General features: G+C 41.6%; 1 protein-coding gene across 3 annotated transcripts in view; it reads left to right on the top strand.

Annotated features, from left to right (window-relative positions):
• Window positions 1-20,553, top strand: part of LOC121145332 (prolylcarboxypeptidase) — a 67,492-nt gene that overhangs the window by 4,068 nt on the left and 42,871 nt on the right. The window contains exon 2 of one of the 3 annotated variants that reach the window (XM_040964061.1): window positions 10,797-10,869. The exons of the other annotated variants lie outside the window; for them this stretch is intronic. Within the exon in view, the coding sequence (XP_040819995.1) occupies window positions 10,797-10,869 (73 nt within the window). The remainder of the gene's footprint in view (window positions 1-10,796; window positions 10,870-20,553) is intronic. 3 annotated transcript variants of the gene reach the window in all.

The following is a 20,553-nucleotide window of genomic DNA, read 5'->3' as shown; positions in this document are numbered from 1 at the left end:
CTGAGGCTTTGTACTATCCTCCTCTGCTTTCCTAGGCCACAAGCAGGGAGCTGGATGGGAAGTGGAACAGCTGTGATACAAACTGGCATTCATTTGATATGTTGGCACTTGAAGGGGAGGATTAGCCAATAAAGCCATTGCCCCAGGTGCCTACCTCCTAAACTTTAATGATTTGTCTATCCACCCAGAGGACCAGTCTAGTGCCAGCTGTCCTTGAATGTGCATAAAGGACATGATGTTATGGAGTGGTCTTATAAAAGGGATTCACCTAGGGCCTTGTCCCTTTCGTGTTCAAGAAATCCTTTGTAAGGAGGCAAAGGAGGGAAACAGGGATGAACAAAAAGAAAGAAAGGAGAGAGAGATGAGGAGAAATATTATATTCTCAGAATTCAGTCTATGAACTGCATTAAATCTTTTCTTTATACTAACAAAAATGAAAATAAAAATTACTTTGAAAACATAATGAGATACCACTTCATTCCAATTTAAATGGTTATTATCCAAAAGTCAACTCTTCCACCTGCAAGCACCAGCATCCCATATGGGCTCTGGTTTGTGTCCCAGTTGGGAAAGCAGTAGAGGATGGGAACCTTAGGACCCCTGCACTTACCTGGGAGAGTTAGAGGGGTATCATGGCTTCTGGCTCGGATCAGCTCAGCTCTGGCTGTTTGGTCATTTGGGGAGTGAATGGAAGATCTTTTGTCTCTGTCTCTTCTCTCTATAAATTTGAGTTTCTAATAAAAAAAAAAAATAAACACTTTCTAGCTTTATATCCTGCCAAAATCCCTCATCCCTACACTCACACACCTACACTTTTGACAACACAGAAGGCACTCCTGTGCATTTTACTGGGTGGGAAATGCTGTCTAAATTACCATCCCTCTGCCCTGCTGGGTAAGTTTATACTTCTGTCCCAGCTGAGATGATGCTTCTGTGAAAACTTTATTTCCTTAGCAAGATATAGTTTGTCATTTTTTCATTCTGTATATTTATAATTTGAATGCGTTCCTTTAACCAGATGGTTTCTCTATAGTATACCTGGAAGAGCCTATAAAAAATGTAAAACATAATGATTCATCCTTAAGGGGGTGAATGGCTATCTGAAGAGATCCCAAACAAGGCGAAGTCTATTATCATTGAAGTGGCACAACGTTTTGTATTGTTTTAAAGCTTTTCTCTCTGGCAGTAACTTTTCTTCCTTTTCAAAATCTTCAACTTTTGAGTTAATGGGAATGTTGTGTTTCTATTACCAGAAATAAGCTGAATGAGACTAGAGAAAGGAGGCACCCACATTGCACGGGCGCATGAAGGCTGTGGGAACGTGTGTGATGCCACAGTTGTAAAACATCTCCTGGGGTGCCTCACTTGCGATGACAGTGTTTCATTCTCTTCCATCCCTTTCCCACCCAGTCCCTTTAGGCTGCAATGTGAGCTGTGAGGTCATTTTACTCTGTGATGCAGTAAGGGAATGAAAATGGTTCTCTTAGCCATCGTATTTGGACTGGTAGAATAGAGTACAGTATCTGCTATGTTAAGATTTTTTAGAGAAACAACCAATAAAATTTCCCTGTCTTTGGGAATTGTCTTATATAACTGCAGGTTTAATAAGCCCAAGATCTGTTAGGGAGTCTTGGAGGCTGGGGACCAAGGAAGTTGAAAGAGCCTTAAGAAAGTAGTAGCTAAGAAGATAACCTTGAGAGGCAGGAAAAGTTTGAGCATAAATTTTTTCCTTTTTTTTTTTTGAGGTCAATTGAGAAATTTGAAAAATTAGGGACCGGTGCGGTAGCCTAGCGGCTGAAGTCCTTGCCTTCCATACGCCTTGGGATCCCATATGGCTGCCAGTTCTAATCCCGGCAGCCCCACTTCCCATCCAGCTCCCTGCTTGTGGCCTGGGAAAGCAGTAGAGGATGGCCCAAAGCCTTAGGACCCCGTACCAATATGGGAGACCTAGAAGAGGCTCCTGGCTCCTGGCTTTGGATCAGCTCAGCTCTGGCTGTTGCAGCCACCTGGGTAGTGAGTCATCAGACTGAAGATCTCCTCTCTGTCTCGCCTCCTCTCTCTATATATGCCTTTCCAATAAAAATAAATACATCTTTTAAAAAAATTTTTGAAAAATTGTTTTGCAGCAGGCTCCTCTTTTCATAAGCAGCAAAATGGAAATTATTATGCTGTCCATCTCACAGGTTTGTGTGTTAGCACAGTACCAACTGATAATTGTATTTTTATTTTGTAGTTTTTTGATGCCTTGATTTATGCCCTCTCCACTTGGAATAAAATATTTAAACTATTCATTATTATACAATATAGTTATTCTAGAAAACATAAAAATATGTGGAAACATTTTTCTGTTACATTAATTACACTCATGTATCTTTTGTTCTAGGGGCTATAATTTAATGGACCTATGGTTTAGGAGTTAATCCTTTCGTTTGACCTAACCCAAACCTGGCTGTTGTAGCCATTTGGGGAATGATCCAGCAGATGCAAGCTCTCTCCCTGTGTGTGGGTCTCTCTCTCTGTTAATTCTGTCTTTCAAATAAAAAGTAGATCTTTAAGAAGAAAATAAGATGTATGTTATCAACCTGCGTATTGTACTACTTGGAGTGGCTAGGTTATGCTGCTTTAACAAAAATCCAAAATTGTAATAACTTAACCTTACCAAAATTTATGACTTTTCTGTATTTCCAATGGAGTGAGCAGAGACTCACAGAGATTTGATGTAACCTTTCTCTCAATACAAACTGTAAAGATCACTGTAGCCATGGAAAAATAACACGGGAGGCCTCTGTCTAGACAAACATATCACTTCCTCTCACAACCAATTAAATGTTCGCACCTAACTACAGGGTGGGGAGACAAGAAGTATTGACTTTGGAATAGCTAGAAGGAGAGACAGCACTAATGACTACCACACACAGTCACTACCCACCCATCCACCCACCTTCTCAGTGTTTATCCAGTACCTTTTGTATGTCAGGCTCTGGGCTAGGTCCTAGGGAAGCAGAGGTGACTATAGGACCCCAGATTGGACTTGTTGACTACCAATATGACATACTCAAAACCTGTATCTGAAAAGCAGAAAACACTGGCATTTTTTTAATGCTTTGATATTCATATGGTTGTGACTCATAGATGGCTTCATATCGTATCCCCGAAGTGAGGCAGTTTTGTTGAGTATTTTCTTGTTTATCATAGTAGTTAACTAACCTGATTTACATACATTAAAGCACATGATAAAAAAATAAACTTATTTACTCATGCTGTCATTCAGTCAAAATAATTATTTTGCCTTTTACAATAAAGGGAAAGTTGTATCAAGGTTTATATAGAAAAAGATGTTAAGTATGTTTTGGTAACTGTTGTATCATTATTCACAAAGAAGGAGAAATCTACAATGATAATTTTTATTATGTGCATAGAAAATATGATTTGAGAATTTAGAAAATTATTTATGGTTCACAGTTTAGGAGACATCTAGTCATCCCAGTTATTACTTATGAGCAGTGAATGAACATTTATTGATTATTCTGCACGAGCACTATGCTGAAGTCTTTTACATATCTATTTTTCATGACTACAATCACTTAAAATTTAAAAATTATTTGAGAGGGAGGGAGAGAGAAATAGCACATCCATTGCTTCACTCCTGAGCTTCTGTCAGCCAGAAGCTGGGAACTCAGCCTGGGCTTCCATTTATTTTGCCTGGAACCCAATTACTTGAACCACTAATGCTGCCTCCTAGGTCTGCACCAACGATAAGCCAGAATGAAGAGTCAAAACCGGGAATTGACTTCAGGCACACAGATGTGGGGTGTGGCCATCTTGACCATCCTCTCAATTATTCAGTCAAAAGCCTGCCCCTGGATCACTTTTTGAAATAGATGGTTTAATTGCAGTTGTGTTGTAAACAAGCCATTTAGGGACAATGACAATATTATGAGTCACATTTTAATCTGTTGCTTCTAGGCTCTGTGATCTTTCATTGACAACGTGATGCCCCTGTGTCTTCATAGTAATAATCAAACTGATGTCTCTGCATCTGTTTATATTCCACATTCATCCAGTCTGTCAAAAAAAAAAAGATCCAAGACATAGTTTTAGAGGTAAAATTATGTAAGTCAGATCAAAGGAGAAAACATCTGGGGCTGTTGTTGTGCTGTCATTTCACATTAGAACACTGCTTCAAGTACCAGCTGCAGCACTTCTGATCCAGCTCCCTTCTAATGCTCAAGGGAAGGCCGGGGCAGATGACTCGATTACTTTGTCAGCCATGTGGGAGAGCTGGATAGTTACAGACTCCTGGCCATTGTGCCTGTTTGGGGAATGAATCAGCAGATCTCTATATCTTCCTCTCTGTCACTTTGTTTTTTTTTTTTTTTTAATAAAATAATGTTTCTTAAAGGAGACATCCAAAATATTTGAAAGTCTCTTTGCTTTTCAACCCCAGATTGTAAATAATTTGTGGTGTATATCTGTAAAATAGAATATCATTAGTCATTAAAAATGAGTATATCTGAAATATATCTGAGAAGGTGGAAATAATGTTCTTGCATTCTGATGAAAGAGGAAAAGCTAAAAAAAGGAAAAGTTCATATGCAATATTGTATTAGTCTGTTTTCCAGTGCAAAAACAGAATCGCTGCAGCTGGGTAGTTTATAAAGCCAATCAGTTTATTTAGTTCACAGTTTGAGAGGCTGAGGTTCCAAATAGCATAATGCATGTTGAGCAAGGAACTTAGCTGTGTCACACACGCATACCATGTCAAAGTCTGCAAGTTCTGGCTACTTTGCCTCCAGTCCAACTTTCTGGTAATGTGCTTGGGAAGACAATGGATAATGGCCCAAGTACTAGGATCTCTGCATCTCGTGTGGGAGATCCGGATGGAGCTCCTGGCTCTTTGCTTTGGTCTTGCCTGGTCCTGGCTGCTGTGGGCATTTGGGGAGTTAACCAGTGAATGAAGATGTCTCTCTCCTGATCTCTCTCCTCTGTCTTTCTCCCTATGTCACTAATTTTGTTTGTAAGTGAAAGATTTCTAAGGAGAATTTATGTCTGTGTAAAATCGAAAAAAAAATGATTAAGGTTGCCTAAATAGAACCAGATAATGTTTTCCCACCTCCTTGAGCCCTCCTGTCTATCTGATTTAATTCCTTTTGCTACCTGCTGCAAATAACTTGCTTTCATGTTTTCCTTTAGAACTACTTTGCAAATCATTTCTAATCCATAGTTGTCAGTCTTTGTTTCAGAAAAACTTGTGTATGAAAACCATCCACTAAAGATGGAAGGGCTAAGAAATAAATCTAAGATTACTTAAGTATAATTTATTTTATTATTTTATTTAATATTTTATTTATTTTATCTTTTTAGGGACATGTGGAGTTAGGGACAATTATAATGGATCCCTGTACTCCCAATCTATTGTAAAGAGACTTATCAATATTAAGTTAGCTTGTCGCTAACCTAACTGTTCCTGGACTTTCTCAAGAAGCATTAACATTCTAGGCATAAGAGATATTCCAGGATCTTGTTATATATTTATATATTTTTGATTATTTTATTTGAAAGGCAGAACAAAAGTGAGAGAGAAGCAAAGGAAGATATGGGCCTGGTGTGATAGCCTAGTGGCTAAAGTCCTTGCCTTACATGTGCCAGGATCCCATATGGGCGCTGGTTCTAATCCCAGCAGCCCCACTTCCCATCGAGCTCCTTGCTTGTGGTGTGGAAGAGCAGTTGAGCATGGGCCAAAGCCTTGGAACCCGTACCAATATGGGAGACATGGAGGAGGCTGCTGGCTCCTGGTTCTTGGCTTCGGATTGGCTCAGCTCCGGCCATTGCAGCCGCTTGGGGAGTGAATCAATGGGCAGAAGATCTTCCTATGTCTTCCCTCCTCTCTGTATATCTGACTTTCAATTAAAAAAATAATAATAAAATAAATTTTTTTAAAAAAAGAAAAAGATTCATTAAAAATGTTTCATCTCAGAATCCTCGGTTTCTGCTTATCCCTAACAATTAACCCATTGTAGGGCACATAAAAAGAGCTCAGTAAACTTGCTTGAGTGCATGACTGTGCTGCTTTATTGCATTAGCTATCACACTTGCTAGAATAGAGTGATATGTCATCGCATTTGAAGGAGCCTAGAGAATTGGACCCCCAAATATGGCGTGCTGGTATGCTGATGATTTCAAGTTAAAGGCCCTTGAAGACAGAAGATGCAAGAAGAAACTTTACGAACAACATCCAACTTGAACAAACTTGCTTTTTCCTAACACAGTTGGGCCAGTCTGCGCAGTACAGGCAGCCTGTGTGGGCCTGACAAAGACAAAGCAGCTGCTTCTTTCCATCCGTGCATTTTGTGGAAGCTAGAACTAATTAATGTGCATATAGAAGGAAGTCAGGATTCCCAGACAAAGGGGGCAGACATCTAGCACAAAGGTTAAGTCACTGCTTGGGACATCTGCATCTCTCATCACAGTGCCTGGTTCCAGTCCTAGCTGTTAATTGCTTCTTGGCCTTTTGGCTGAGATCAAGTGTAGCATCCCATCCTGGCTGTTTCACTTCCTGCCAGTTTGCACTCACAGGCGCGGCAGATGCAGATTCAATAATGTGTGAGATGTGGATTGAGTTTCATGGGCCTGGCTTCAGAATGATCTGAATGCTTGCAGCATTTGGGGCAATGAAGCAGTAGAGAGAAGATATCTTACAAGTAAAATAAGGTGAGATTTATTTGTTGGTTGAAAGGGGTAGGGGAGGATTGTGGAGACAGAGATCTTCCACACACTGGTTCACTTTCCAAATGCTTACAGTGGGCGGGGCTGGTCCATGCCAAAGCCCAGAGCTCCCTTTGGTTCTCTCATGTGGGTGGCAAGGGCTTGAGTATTTGGGCCATCTCCCACTCTGCCAGACATATCGGCAGGGAATTAGGTTAGAAGCAAAGCAACCAAGACTCAGACTGGCATTCCAACATGGGATGCCAGCATTGCAAGCAGCATCTTAGCTTGCTACACCACAACACTATCCCCAATAATTCTTTTAATTCAAATAGACACATTTAATTGCTGTCTGTCTTCAGATAAAAAGCAAAATTCTAAGAAATTCATTTCAGCTAATAAATAAAGGTGGCATACAGCTGTCACAAAGCTGCCTTTAAGGAGATTCAGGGACTTTTTTTTTTAATGTCTTTATTTTCACCCTTCTCACAGACAAAACAACAGGGAAAGGGTGAAAAAAGCAAAAAAGAAAAGGCAGCTGTCTCTCCCAATAACCCTTTCTCTGTAGATACACAACTCCAAGAAAAGAATTAACACAAACTTCCAGCTACAGCTTCGATGTCACCAAGTTGGGAGGAAAAGAAATTAGATTATTTTTTCTCCAATACTGAACCTTCCTCTCCAAAAGCCTGCAAAGCAGCCTAGGTTCAGGTTTCCACACACATACACACCCTGCCTAGGCTTAAACAAAATTATCACACAAGGCTAAAATAAGCATTAACAAAGTATAAAGCAAGCTCTATGAATCACAAGCGTCAGATTAAGAAATGGCTCCTAACTGATGGAATTATGATACCTTATGAAGGACTATAGCATTATAGTAAAACAGGGAAAATCTGTCAGGGGGTGGGAGTTTGAGGGGAATCTTAGTTTATATGGAAAAAGAAAAAATAAATAAATTAAAAAAAAAAAAAGAAATGGCTCCAAACTAATGCAGTGGCTCAACAAGCTAATCTGGCTGCAATGTCAGCATTCCACATGGGTGCAGGTTCATATGCAAGCTCCTCCACCTTTGATCCAGTTCCCTTTTTATGCCTTGGGAAAGCAACAGAGGATAGCTCAAGTCCTTGGGCTCCTACACCCATGTGGGAGACCTGGAGGAAGCTCCTGGTTCCTGCCTCTGGATTAGCTTGGCTCTGGCCTTTGAGACCATTTGGAGAATGAACCAGTGGATGGAAGATCTCTCTGCAAATCTGCCTTACAAATAAAAAGAAACAAATCTTGAAAACAAAACAGAAAAAGAAAAGAAATGACTCCTGAAGGAGGCAATGTCTGAGATGGCACTTAAACATGGAGGAAAGTGATAAAGGGAGGAAGGGCCATACAAGAGAGGCATTCCAGACAAGGGAAACAATGTGGGCTGATACAGAGACAGGAAAGGAAAGGCCAAGTGTAGAGAACAGATTAACCAACTAAAAAGGTGAGTTAGGGTCATGAAGGGAAAGGTTTGGAATGCTACAGGATTCTTTTCTTAATAAGCAAACAATAAGGAGTCATTACAGGGTATAAGTAGAGGAGTGAATTGGAAAGGAAGGGGGAGTGAATGGATGACTCACAAGAGCCACAGTGCAGGGGCAGGGGAGTTGGGTGGGATACACAACCCCAGTAGTCAGGGGAGACAATGGTAGGAGCTAAGGGAAATAACGTTTGTACTCTAGGGAAGAACTCATCTCATCTAGATAATTGCAAGGAATGTAGGGAAAAGAACCAAAAATAACCAACATGCTAAACATTGGGGGCTATCTTGCTTTCTGCTGCCTACCAGGTCCAATGTCCCTCCCTTGGAGAAACCTTCCTCAGAGGGATGATATAAAGACTTTGCCACCTCCTGCACCCCGTATTTTCACTTACCACCCTGCCCATTTTTTTTCAATGCAATCATTACTATTTATAATTTTACTAATCTGAGGTTTATCTCTGTCTGGAGCAGCCAGGACAGGAGCCAGTGCCCATATAGGATGTTGGTGCTTGCTAGCAGAGTATTAGCAAGTTGAGCCATCACACCGTGAGAAAGATCTTTCATCTGCTGGTTTGCTCTCCAGATGGCGACAATGGCCAGGACTGGCAAGGAGCCAGGCAGGATCTTTATCTGGATCTCCCACATGGGTGGCAGGGGCCCAAGCAGTTAGGCCATCTTTCACTGCTTTTCCCAACCATTAACAGAAAATTGGATGAGAAATGAAGCAAGCAGCTGGGACACAAAACAGTGCCCACATGGGATTCTAGTGTCACAGGCAGCAGCTTTATCTACTTTGTCACAACATCAGCCCCGATAAATATTATTTAAATGATAGTGTGCCACTACAAGAAAGTAAGACCAAATTACTTCATCACATAAACCTGATTTGAGTCAAACCTACAGAACCTCCAAACAGAAATATCAAAAGATAGGCCGGAGTAGTACTTATAATATTCTGTGTCTTACATTACCCGTCTATATATTACAGATAGAAGTACCAACACCTGGCCAGGTTGTTGTGAGAACTTGTGTGCTAATACATGTAAAGCACTTACAGTGTTGCCTGGCACAAAGTAAGAGTTCAATAAATACTATCTAAAATAGTTATTGCGGTTATTTTTAGAGAAATGTGAATATTGGGGAAAGGGGAAACCGAGAGGATGGTAAGGATTTGATTCAATGTGACTGCAGCCATTTTGGATATAACCATCGTCTTCCCCTTTGGGTAACGCTGACAATTATTACAACCTTCACAGGATAAAGAAATCATTAAGAAGACCTGCTGGAACTGTCAGTTCGAGTTTCAACTGCTCTGCTTCCGATCAAACTCCTTGCTAATGTGGTTGGCAGAGAATGTTCCAAGTACTTGGGTCCCTGTCACCTATGTCTGAGAACTGCCACCAAGTTTGAGACATTGTGATTATTTGGGGATTAAAACAGTAGATAGAAAATATTTTCCTTTTTCTTTTTTTTTTTTTAAGACTTATTTCTTTATATTGAAAAGCCAGAAATACAAGAGAGGAGGAGAGACAGAGAGGAAGATTTTCTATGCAATGATTCACTCTTCAAGCGCCACAACGGCTGCAGCTGAGCCTATCCGAAGCCAGGAACCAGGAACTTCCTTTGGGTCTCCCATGCGGGTGCAGGGTTCCAAAGCTTTGGGCCATCCTCAACTGCTTTCCCAGGCCACAAGCAAGGAGCTCAATGGGAAGTGGAGCTGCTGGGATTAGAACCAGCGCCCATATGGGATCCTGGCACATGTAAGGCAAGGACTTTAGCCACTAGGCTATCACACCAGGCCCATATCTTCCTTTGCTTCTCTCTCACTTTTGTTCTGCCTTTCAAATAAAATAATTTTTCAAATAAAATAAAATCCTGGCAGTTGCAAGATGAGGACTTTAGCCGCTAGGCTAGCATTCCAGGCCCTGAGATGAAACTTTCTATGAGCTGTGGATAGATGTATGCATTCAGAGTAAAGGTAAGAGACCTCCATAAATGGTCACTAAAAAGGTACTATCTGGAGGGAGAAGTGAGATTAATTTGATGAAGCAAGAATGTAATCATTACTGTAAGACTTGGCCTCCTTAAGTTTGGTACTCAGTATGGTTTCCCTAATTCCATAAGCAAATCTTCCATTTTGTGCTTCCTCAACTGTCTGTGTACAGAATTTGGCTCAAATAAGAAGAGTTTGTGTAACTCTGTTTAATTCACGCTGTCCCCACTTCCATTCTACTTTTGAAAGTCTGCCTGCCACTGTCCCCAACCCTGACACACAAGCAATGTTAACTGTATCTGGGTAAAATGTGTTCTTTAAAAGTCTGAAGATCCATTTCAAGTTTAACTGTGACTTTTGGAATATTAGCACTGTCTGAAAATTTAACGCTTGTCTCTTTAACCACTTTTTATTTTCAAACTTATGCAAAAGGCAGAGAAGGAGAGAGCCAGGTGCAGAGAGACCTCCCATTCACTGACTCACTCCTCAAAGCACCCCGAACAGCTGGGCCTCGATCAGACAGAAGTCAGAAACCTGCAGCTCCGTCTGATTCTCTTGTGTGAATGACAGAGACCCAAGCCCCACTCCCTGCCGGTCTTTCCTGGACGTTTGCACACATGTGTTGTCCAGGTTAACCCGCATAAGACCCCTAAATTGTTGCAGAAGGGGCATTGTTTTTGTTTTTCCATTTTACACATGAAGAATCCCAAAGATATGGAGTCACTTGTTCATGTTTAAACTTAGGCCTGTCTGCAGCTTCTGTTTTCTTCCAACTACATTGCAGAACATTTGTGGTCTTCAAGAGGAGAAATAGGGCCTGGTGCAATAGTGTAATGGTTAAGGTCCTCGCCTTGAACGCACCAGGATCTCATATGGGCGCCGGTTCTAGCCCCGGCAGCCCCACTTCCCATCCAGCTCCCTGCTGTGGCCTGGGAAAGCAGTCGAGGACAGCCCAAAGCCTTGGGACCCTGCACTTACTTGGGAGACCTGGAAGGAAGTTCCTGGCTCCTGGCTTTGGATAGACACAGCACCGGCTGTTGTGGCCACTTGGGGAGTGAATCATCGGACGGAAGATCTTCCTCTCTGTCTCTCCTCTCTGTACATTTGCCTTTTCAATAAAATAAATAACAATAAATCTTAAAAAAACAAAAAAGAGGAGAAGTAAGTTTTTGAGATGCCCTTGTTTGACATTGATTGAATTAGTGTGATTGTGGTGGTGGTGGGTGGGTGTGTGTATGTGTTAAGCCTTGAGGCCATTGATATTTTTATCAGTTTTCCAGATGGCTATGTTTATCCAACATCACTGTGATTTTATAACCTAATTAAAACAAGCAAGTACAACCTAAACAATGGCTCTTGATTCAGCAGATAGGAAAGTAAGGAAGTCATTGTTATTGTTTCTCAGTGACTTCTTATTTTGAGTGACATTTGAACTCTGGGTCACACTGCAGACACTGAGCTGCTTCCTCAGCGCTGATTGCTTCTTCCTTTGAGGCAACAGCTCACAGAACAGTTCTAAAACGCAGTATCCCTGGCTGCCTTCTCCTTGGCATTGAATCCTTCCTTTTCCTTGAACAATTGGCTTTCAATGACAATGACCCAGTATAGTCAGTGCAAACTAAAACAGCCTTTTGTTTGTCTTTTTAACTAGTTTAATTCCTAAAATGTGATCACCTTAAAAGAAAAGGAAGCTTGTATTTACTGGAGAATTTGTGATCTCTCCTTTCCTTGAAAAAAAAAATCTATTTAACTTTACTTGAAAGGCTCTGATGCATTGCTGCTCAAATAAATATATTTTTAAAAGGCAGAGAGAGAGAGAGAGATTGAGAGAGAAAAAGAGAGAGAGAGATCTTCCATCTTGTGTTTTATTTTCCAAATAGCCTCAACAGTCATGACTGGGACTTGCTGAAACCAGGAACCCAGAACTCAATCCAGGTGTCCCACAGGAGTAGTAAGGACCAAATTCTTGAGCTAACGCCTGCTCTGTGTGATTTAGTGTTTTAGCAGGACATTTTAATTGCAAGCAGAGCTAGATTTTGAATCAGGCCTGCATTTTGAACAGGATGTGGGTTTCCTAATCAGCATTTAACCACTGAGCTCTATGCTCACTTGTCTGATATCTTTGAGGATAGCAGTCTTGAGTCTTGCTCATTTATCGGTCTGAGAGATTTGCTTCTGTGCCAAAGTTCATCCCTGCCTACACACATCTAGCAAATACAGGCAACTCTTGCTGATCTTGTGAATGGTGACTGCTGTCTAATGCATACACTGCTTCGTCTGAGCAGAAGCTGGTCAGAGTGCAGACCTTCTGCAATGCTATGGGTCAGTACTTCAGGCCTGCAGATCTACAGAGGGATGGGACAATAGACTAGAGGTGGTGTTTACGTGTGCATGGGGGAGTGCACATCATTGAAGGTGTTCAAATAGTTCTTTGCCAACTGGAATGGGAGTATTTAACTATGCTAACAGTTGGCTGAGTATTAGCATTGGTCCTCCCAGAGAGGATACCTAAAGAATGGGAGAGTACTTGTACTGCTTAGTGTCCTAGCTATGGATACCTCTGCACAGCTCAGAGGTATTGTTAAAACACTACATTCCTTTTAAAAACTCCTCTGATGTTTCTCATTTAAAAAACTATTTTGAAGGCAGAGAGAGAGCGAGAAAGATAAAGATACTGAATGAGAGAGAAAGAAAGAGAGGGAGGGAGAGAGAGAGACCTAGTATGTGTTAATTCACTTCCCACGTGACTACAATGGCTGGGGTTGGGTCAGACTGAAGCCAGGAGCCTGGTTCTCCTTCTGGAATTCCCGCAGGGCTGGCAGGAGCCCCAGCACTTGGGCTGTCTTCTGCTGCCTTCCCAGGTGCATTTGCAGAGAGCTGAGTGGAAAGTAAGCAGTGGGGACTTGAGCCAGTACTCCTATGGCACTGTGGGTTAAGCCTGAGTTGCTGCTCCCATCCCATTACTGTTAACAGTATTGTTCTCCTGGTCACCCAGGATAATAAATTTTGGAATCGTCTGATTTCTTCACCTTCACAACCACACTTAAATCCAATCAATTAAGAGCTTTCCATGATTCCTTCCTAATTTTCCTATTACAATAACCTCTCTGTTCTCTGACCTTCCAGTTTCAGTCTGTGCCAGTTGGCATCAGGGTTTATTCTCCTTTCCTCTCCTGAAATCCAGATTGTAGTGTGTGCTCTGCTTAAACTCCCCCTGCTAACAGAAACTTTCCCAACCAAGCTGATATGGCACAGGCTATCCTTCTCACAGCTCCGCTCATACTTACTGTCTATGGCTGTTAATTATACTCTGCAGCTGACTGAGCTGTAGTTCTATCATTTAGCAGATAGTTGCCTCAAGTAGAGAGCATGCATGCTCTTTAACTATTATATGTGAAAGTTATAAGGTTTAGGCCATTTAGTTTTTCTTGAAGATTAATTTATATATTTAAAATGCAAAGTGATATACATACAGATTTTCCAACATATACACAGATTTTTCCATCACACATGTGTACACACAGGTTTTTCCATTTACAGGCACACTCCACAAATGGCCTCAATGGCTCTGACTGAACTAGGCAAAATCCATGAGCTTGGAACTCCATCCAGGTCTCCCATGTAGATGAGGCTCAAATACACGGGCTGTTTTCTCTTGCTTTGCCAGATGCATTAGCAGGGAGCTGTTTTGGAAGCACAGCAGTCAGGACTCGAACTAACCCATTGGGGATGTCCATGTTGAAGGCGGTGGCTAACTTTCTGTACCAAATGGTAGGACCTTCAAGTGGAGTCTTAATCCTTCGTACAACAATACTGGCCTGGGCTTCTTAGATTAAAAAAGTAGAAGAATCTTTTTGTTAGAATAATTTAAAATTCTATATCTTAGTTGTTGAATAGTGTGCAACTTTGTTTTAAAAAGTGCTGGCCATGACTACTACCATTTTATGGCAGCCTTACAAAGATGAATATTTCTTTTGTAATAGTAATGTCTAGAAACAGAAGTCTTTACTATATGGTGAATGTAAAGTATTGCAAGAGAAGAGTACAGCACAAGAGTTCAAGGGAAGGAAAGTCGCATAGCGTAGTGAAAGCAATCTAGATAGGTCTTAGCAGTGTAGAGATTCCCCCCCCGCCCCCGTAATAATTGAACTATTCTGCGGCCCAGTTTGTGATGGCTCAGTGGCTAAATCTTTGCCTTGTATGTACCAGGATCTCATATAGGTGCCAGTTTGTATCCTGGCTGCTCCGTTTCCCGTTCCGCTTCCTGCTTGTGGCCTTGGAAAGCAGTAGAGGATGACCCAAGGCCTGGGGAGACTTGGGAGACCTCAAAGAAGCTCCTGGCTCCTGGCTTTGAATCAGCTCAGTTCTGGCCATGCAACCACTTGGGGAGTGAACCAGTGGATAGAAAATGTTTCTCCATGTCTCTTCTCTCTGTAAATCTGCCTTTCCAGTAAAAATGAATAAATCTTTTTAAAACAAACTCTTCCTTACTAAGTTTTTTTTTTTTTTTCCTTCTCCCCACAAGGGAGTGGAAACATGTGCTTTCATTCCCTCCCCTGGAGTTTTCCGTAGGCTTTTATTTATTCTCCCTCTTGTTTTCTTGCCTAGTGTTTATGCACTTTGTAATAGCAGGGCTTGTGTAATAGCAGGGCTTGTTGAGGTTTTCTGACTTCAACACTGTTTCTAACAGGGACAATGAAGCAGCAAACTGCCAAAAAATTTTTCCTTCAGTAATCATGTATTTTGTGGTGATTATAAAAAACAATTTTGAAAATGTGGAGTTCCAGGAGAGACAAGGCTGAGGGGTGAAAACACCATCACCTGCAAACTGTAGTGCTCATCTTCGTGCATGCTGCCAGGATCATGGCTTTGAACAGCAGGCATGTGCCAGAGTAAGTGGAGACTGCTTGAGCCAATTTGCCTCGGAATGTCCTGTGTTACTTTCTGGACTTTTTAAAAAGTGAAATGAACCTTGGTGGTAATTTTTTTTTTTGAGGCGGGAGGCGGTGTGAAGATTTTTTTTTCCTCTTGTAAAAGAACTTTCATTTAAAGGCTGCCTTGTATTATTTTTATTGCATTAATGAGAACAGAAATGTACCTTGGGAAACTGTATCAATAAACTGTTCTTAGGTTCTGGGATTACATGCCAAATGCAAAAATACATATACGGTTGTAATATACTTCTCTGTGTATGTGTGTGTGTGTGTGTGTTTTTGATAGCACAGTATACACATTTTTTATCAGTAGTAATTGTTAGAGATATTTGCTATAATTTGAAAGATTTTGAAAACTTTTGCAGTGGTCAGGTAATGTACCTACACTATGTTAAATCCTTGGAGCCCTGTAAGAAATGTCTAGTGTAGCTCCTTTTATATGTGAAGCAGCCGAAATGCAGGCATGTGAAAAGTTTGCTGCAAGTCATTTAGCTGGTTAGGGGGAGTCTTTCATTTCAACGTGGGGCTCTTCTCACTGTGCCAAGGCTGCTGTACTGGCTGCTGTTAAAAGATCAGAGGTGAAGGAGCACTCTCCCTTAGGCCCAGCTTTGTGTTAGAAAACTGTGGGAGGGATACCCTTTGAGTGAACACTCGGAGGATGACCTGGGAGTTTTTGTGTCGATATGAAGGAGGGAGGCAATCCAGCCAGGAGGAGAATCGTGTATAGAAGCCCAGAGACCTGAGCAAGTATACTGTGATCACAGCATTTCTGAAATATGAAGTGAGAACAATGTAGATGGCAAAAGACATGACTGGAAGAGTTGGGAAGTGTCCCAGAACAGACAGCCCATTTTTTTGAGTTTGCACTGCCCGTAAACTGTACCGTCGGTTGCTTGGGTTATGTCTCCTCTTTGCTATCCTAACAGACACCTTGTGCTTAGTGTAATTCATAAATGTGCATTTCTGTTTCTAGATGTTTTTATTATTATTGATTTTCGTCTACTTGAAAAACAATTCCCAGGGCTGGCTTAGGCCATAGCCAGGAGCCTGGAATTCCATCTGAGTCTCCCAAACGGGCGATAGAGGCCCAAGCACTTGAGTCATCGTTCGCTGCCTCCTAGGCTGCATTAGGAAGAAGGATCATAAGCAGAACAGCAGGGGCACTCAAACTGACACTTTGCTGTAGGATGCTGATGTTGCAAGCAGCAGCTTCACTGGCTGTGCCACAGTACCCACCCCAAATGTGCATTTCTTATGTAAAAATACTTCCTTTCCTTCTTGTTACCTTCCCCTTGAGAGCAAAGGGAACACCTTCTGTCCTGTGTCCAGTGCAGCCAGGCACACATAGGCTTCCAGGAGGTAGCAGGTGGGGTGTGGCGAGGACCTGGCCCCTGTTGAGGAGGATCAGGGTCAGTCGTAGTCACCTCTTCCGCCCCACCAAGTTTCAGTTTTTGGATTTTAATTCAATAATTTTTATTATTTGTATGAATTTTTATTTTATATGAATAGTTTCTATTCATATTCCCTGAACCTCGCATACTTCTGATAGAAAGGCCCAAGGGGCCAGATCAGAGTTAACCAATCCAGCCTGGGTCACTTAGCCTTCTGCTGTCACATCATGCTGCTCCCTTCTCCCCAGTCCAACTCAGTATTGACATTGGTGGACAGAGGCCCAGGCACATCATACTTTAGGCTGTGATTATTTAGAGATGAGTAAGAAAGGGGGAAATGGGATGAATGCCTGGAAAAAAACATTCTCTCCACTTTAGAGTTTCTTTGAAGAACAGCGTGTATGTATTCCCCTTGTGCAGTCCTCACAATACTTAGAGTGGCAGATGGAAACAACACTCATGGCCAACAAATTCTTTTATTTAGTGTTCTTTTAGTCTTGGAGTTTCCAGTAATATAGCAGTTGTAAGACTTGGCAGCCCTGTGGTGTAAAAGGTTAATCTGCCACCTATAACACTGGCATCCCATATGTGCACCAGTGTGAGTCCCAGATGTTCCACATGTGATGCTGCCCCCTGGGAAAGCAGCAGAAGATGCCCCACATGCTTGGTCCCTGCCCTAATTGGAAGACTTGCATGAAGCTTCTGGCTCCTGGCTTTGGCCAGACCAAGGTTGTTATGGCCACTTGGGGAGTGAACCAGCAGATGGAAGATATTTTTCTTTTCCTTACCAAGTAAATCTCTTAAAAAAAAAAAAAGCCAACTTGCATGTATCAGCTACCATGGAAATGACATTTAAAAAGCTTCAGAACAAGCATGGTGTAGCGAGTTAAGCTATCCCCTAGTGATGCTAGCATTTCTTGTAGGTGCCTTGTAATCCCAGCTGCCACATGTCTAACCCAGCTCCCTGCTAGTGTGCCTGGGAAAGCAGCAGAAGATGGCCCCAAAATTTCTTGGGTTCCCTGCATCCATGTGGGAGGCCTGGAAGAATCTCCAGGCTCCTGCCCCTGCTATGGTGGCCATTTGGGGAGTCAACCAGGAGACAGAGGATATCTCCCTCTCTCTCTGTAACTCTGTCGAACAAAGAAACAAACAACAACAAACAATAAAAACAAGCTCTAGAACATCTGAATTCCCTGAATGCTTCAGGGAAGAAATGGCATCATATAGACACCCTGAAACCTTTCACATAGTTGAGACCTGTGGGGATTAAAGATTTAGTTGACTGTTGTCTGCTCTGCGATCCCATTGCTGGTCACCTTATTAAAAGTAAATCTGTCCTGTTATTCTTTATCAGAATAAATCCTGTATAATTACAATCTAAAGTATTATTTGGTGTGTTGGCTTGTCTGCTCTCTGTCCCTCACTATAAAAGCTGCGAGGGCCATGGACATGTCTAGCTTGTTCACTGCTGCATTTCCAGCACCTATCCCATCGGAGGCACTCAACATAACTTGTGGGGTGGGCGTTTAGTCTAGTGGGTAAGATGCAGGTTAAAAGGCCTTCATCCTACATTGTAATATCTGGCTTCAGTTTCCAGACCTAATCCTGATTTGTTTCCTACCAATGCTGACATGGTGGCAGTGATGATGGATCAAGTAATTAGGATCTTGCCATCGTTTACGAGACCTGGCTTGGGTTCTCCTGGCCCTCAGCTTTGGCCAGTGCCCAGTTTGAGCTACTGTGGGTATTTGAGGAGTAACTAGCAGATGGGAGCTCCATCTCTGTGCCTCTCAATAAACAGATATAAATTAAAAAAAATAAAACATACTTGGTAAATGAATGAGCGTGACTGCTGAATGCTGTTTCCCTGTGTGTCATATTAGCTCTGGGCAGTTATATAAGCTGGTGACAGAGTGGCAAACGCACCTGAAAGTAATCAACGGAAGCAACTTGGCTGCATTTGAACTTGCTGCTATTGTTCTGAGCTTTTTGCTTTCAGCTGCGGATATCCTTTTTCCTTCCTTTATCTTTTTTTACAGCAACATTATCATTTAGACCGGATTAATACTCTAAACAATGAGTAGTTTGTAAGTATATTTTTACAGTGATGATAAGAAATCCATGAAGGCCATTATATAGTGACTTTAGAACTAAAAATGTGATATTGGAGTTTCCCAAAGGAAAAAGCATAGGCATTACTCTTCTCTGTTGTTTCATTTTGTGGATTCTGTTCATGTGTGGATTTCATAACATTACTTTTCCAGAATGCTTCAAAGAGACAGGTGTTGTGGTATAGTACACTAAGCCATTGTGTGGGATGCCCGCAGCCCACGTCAGAGTGTTGGTTTGAGACCTCGCTCCTCTGCTTTCCATTTGACACCCTGTAAATACAGTGTATGGTGGCATAAATATTTGGGTCTCTGATATCACCTGGGAGACCCAGATGGAATTCTAACCTCCTGGCGTTGTTCTGGCCAAGACCTGGCTGTTGTAGGCATTTGAGGGGATGAAACAGCAATGAAGACTTTGTCTTTCTGCCTTTCAAATAAACAAGTCTTCTTAAAATGCCTTCAAACCATATGTTTTCGATGTAATAAAAGTATAGTCGTGCTTTTGTAAATATGAGGATTGGTTCCAGCAACCCCCTTGATTCCAAAATCCAAAGATGCTTCAAAACCTGTATACATAATAGCAGAGTATTTGCATATAAACTATGTATAGGTTAAATTGTCTTTAGTTCATTTGTAACACCTAATACAATGCAACTGTTGTATATATATTTGTATTGAATTGTTCAGGGAATAATGACAAAAAAATTAATTACCTACATCTTCAGGATGGATATAATTAAAAAAAACATTTTCTAACTAAAGTTCTTTGGATTTGTGAATATGGAACTGTAGATGTGGAAGGCTGATTGTGATTCATTTTAAAGCCATGGCCAAAAATAGAACATGGGTTTCTGTTTCAGTAATTTTCACAGTGTGAGTCACAGAAGATCCTCTAAGAAGGAGGAAGAGTTACGGTTTAGCATTATTATGCAATGTTCCTATTATCCTTGTATGTGCTTTTTCTTTAGAAAAAGTATTAATTCTTCAGAAGTCACCAAGTGAAGATTGTGGCTCCTGGTGTGTTTTGTCTCACCAGTTCAGCCCAAGAAGCCTGAAAATGAGTGGGTCATTGCCTTCTAGCAGTTTCTTGAAATAGTTTTTTTGGTTTTTTTTTTTTTTTTTTTTTTTTTGAGGAAAAGGTGGGAGGAGTTGGTGCTGTGGTGCAGCCAGCTAATCCTTTGCCCTGTGGCTGTAGCATCCCATGTGGGCACCAGATTGTGTCATGGCTGGTCCACTTCCCATCCAGCTCCCTGCATATGGCCTGGGAAAGCACTGTAGGATGGCCCAATGCTTGGGCCCCTGCACCCATGTAGGAGATACGGAAGAAACTCCTGACTCCTGCCTTTGGATCAGCTCAGCTCTGGCTGAGTGAACTAGTAGGTGGAAGATCTTCTCTCTCTTCTACTTTCTTCTGTAAAATCTGCCTTTCAAATGAGAATAACTCAGTCTTTAAAGATGGAAGCAGAACATGCTTTGTTAACTGCCACCGAACGCTAGGAGGAGCCTTGGACATCTTTCACTGGTTTACTGGGGCTCTATTTAGCGTCCTCGAGTCAGGGTCAGTGCAATCGGTACATGGTGGTGGCAGCAATTCCAACTGCCCTCTTTTGTCAAGTTTACTGCTCGCTCATGCACTGGGATTTCTTCCACTGTGATCATTTTTGGGTGTTATGGCATGTATATATTGATATATATGTTGTATAGGCATCAACTTGAGAGGCCTATGATTGAAAGCTGGCTTAGTCTAATAATCATTATACACATGGAGCTTTCAGTAGCTACCTGTTTACTCTTCCTTTTTAAAAAAATTTCCTTCTGGTGTCTTTCACTGACCAGCTAAAGTGATCTTTTGAAAACAGGTCTAAGGGCCTGGCACGATACTCATCTGTCCAATCTTCCC

This window comes from Ochotona curzoniae, unplaced genomic scaffold (assembly GCF_017591425.1).
Source record: "Ochotona curzoniae isolate NIBS_2020 unplaced genomic scaffold, NIBS_Ocur_1.0 scaffold_3223, whole genome shotgun sequence".
Lineage (NCBI taxonomy): Eukaryota > Metazoa > Chordata > Mammalia > Lagomorpha > Ochotonidae > Ochotona > Ochotona curzoniae.
The sequence above is the reverse complement of the archived record's forward strand: the minus strand, read 5'-3'. Positions and strand labels throughout refer to the sequence as shown.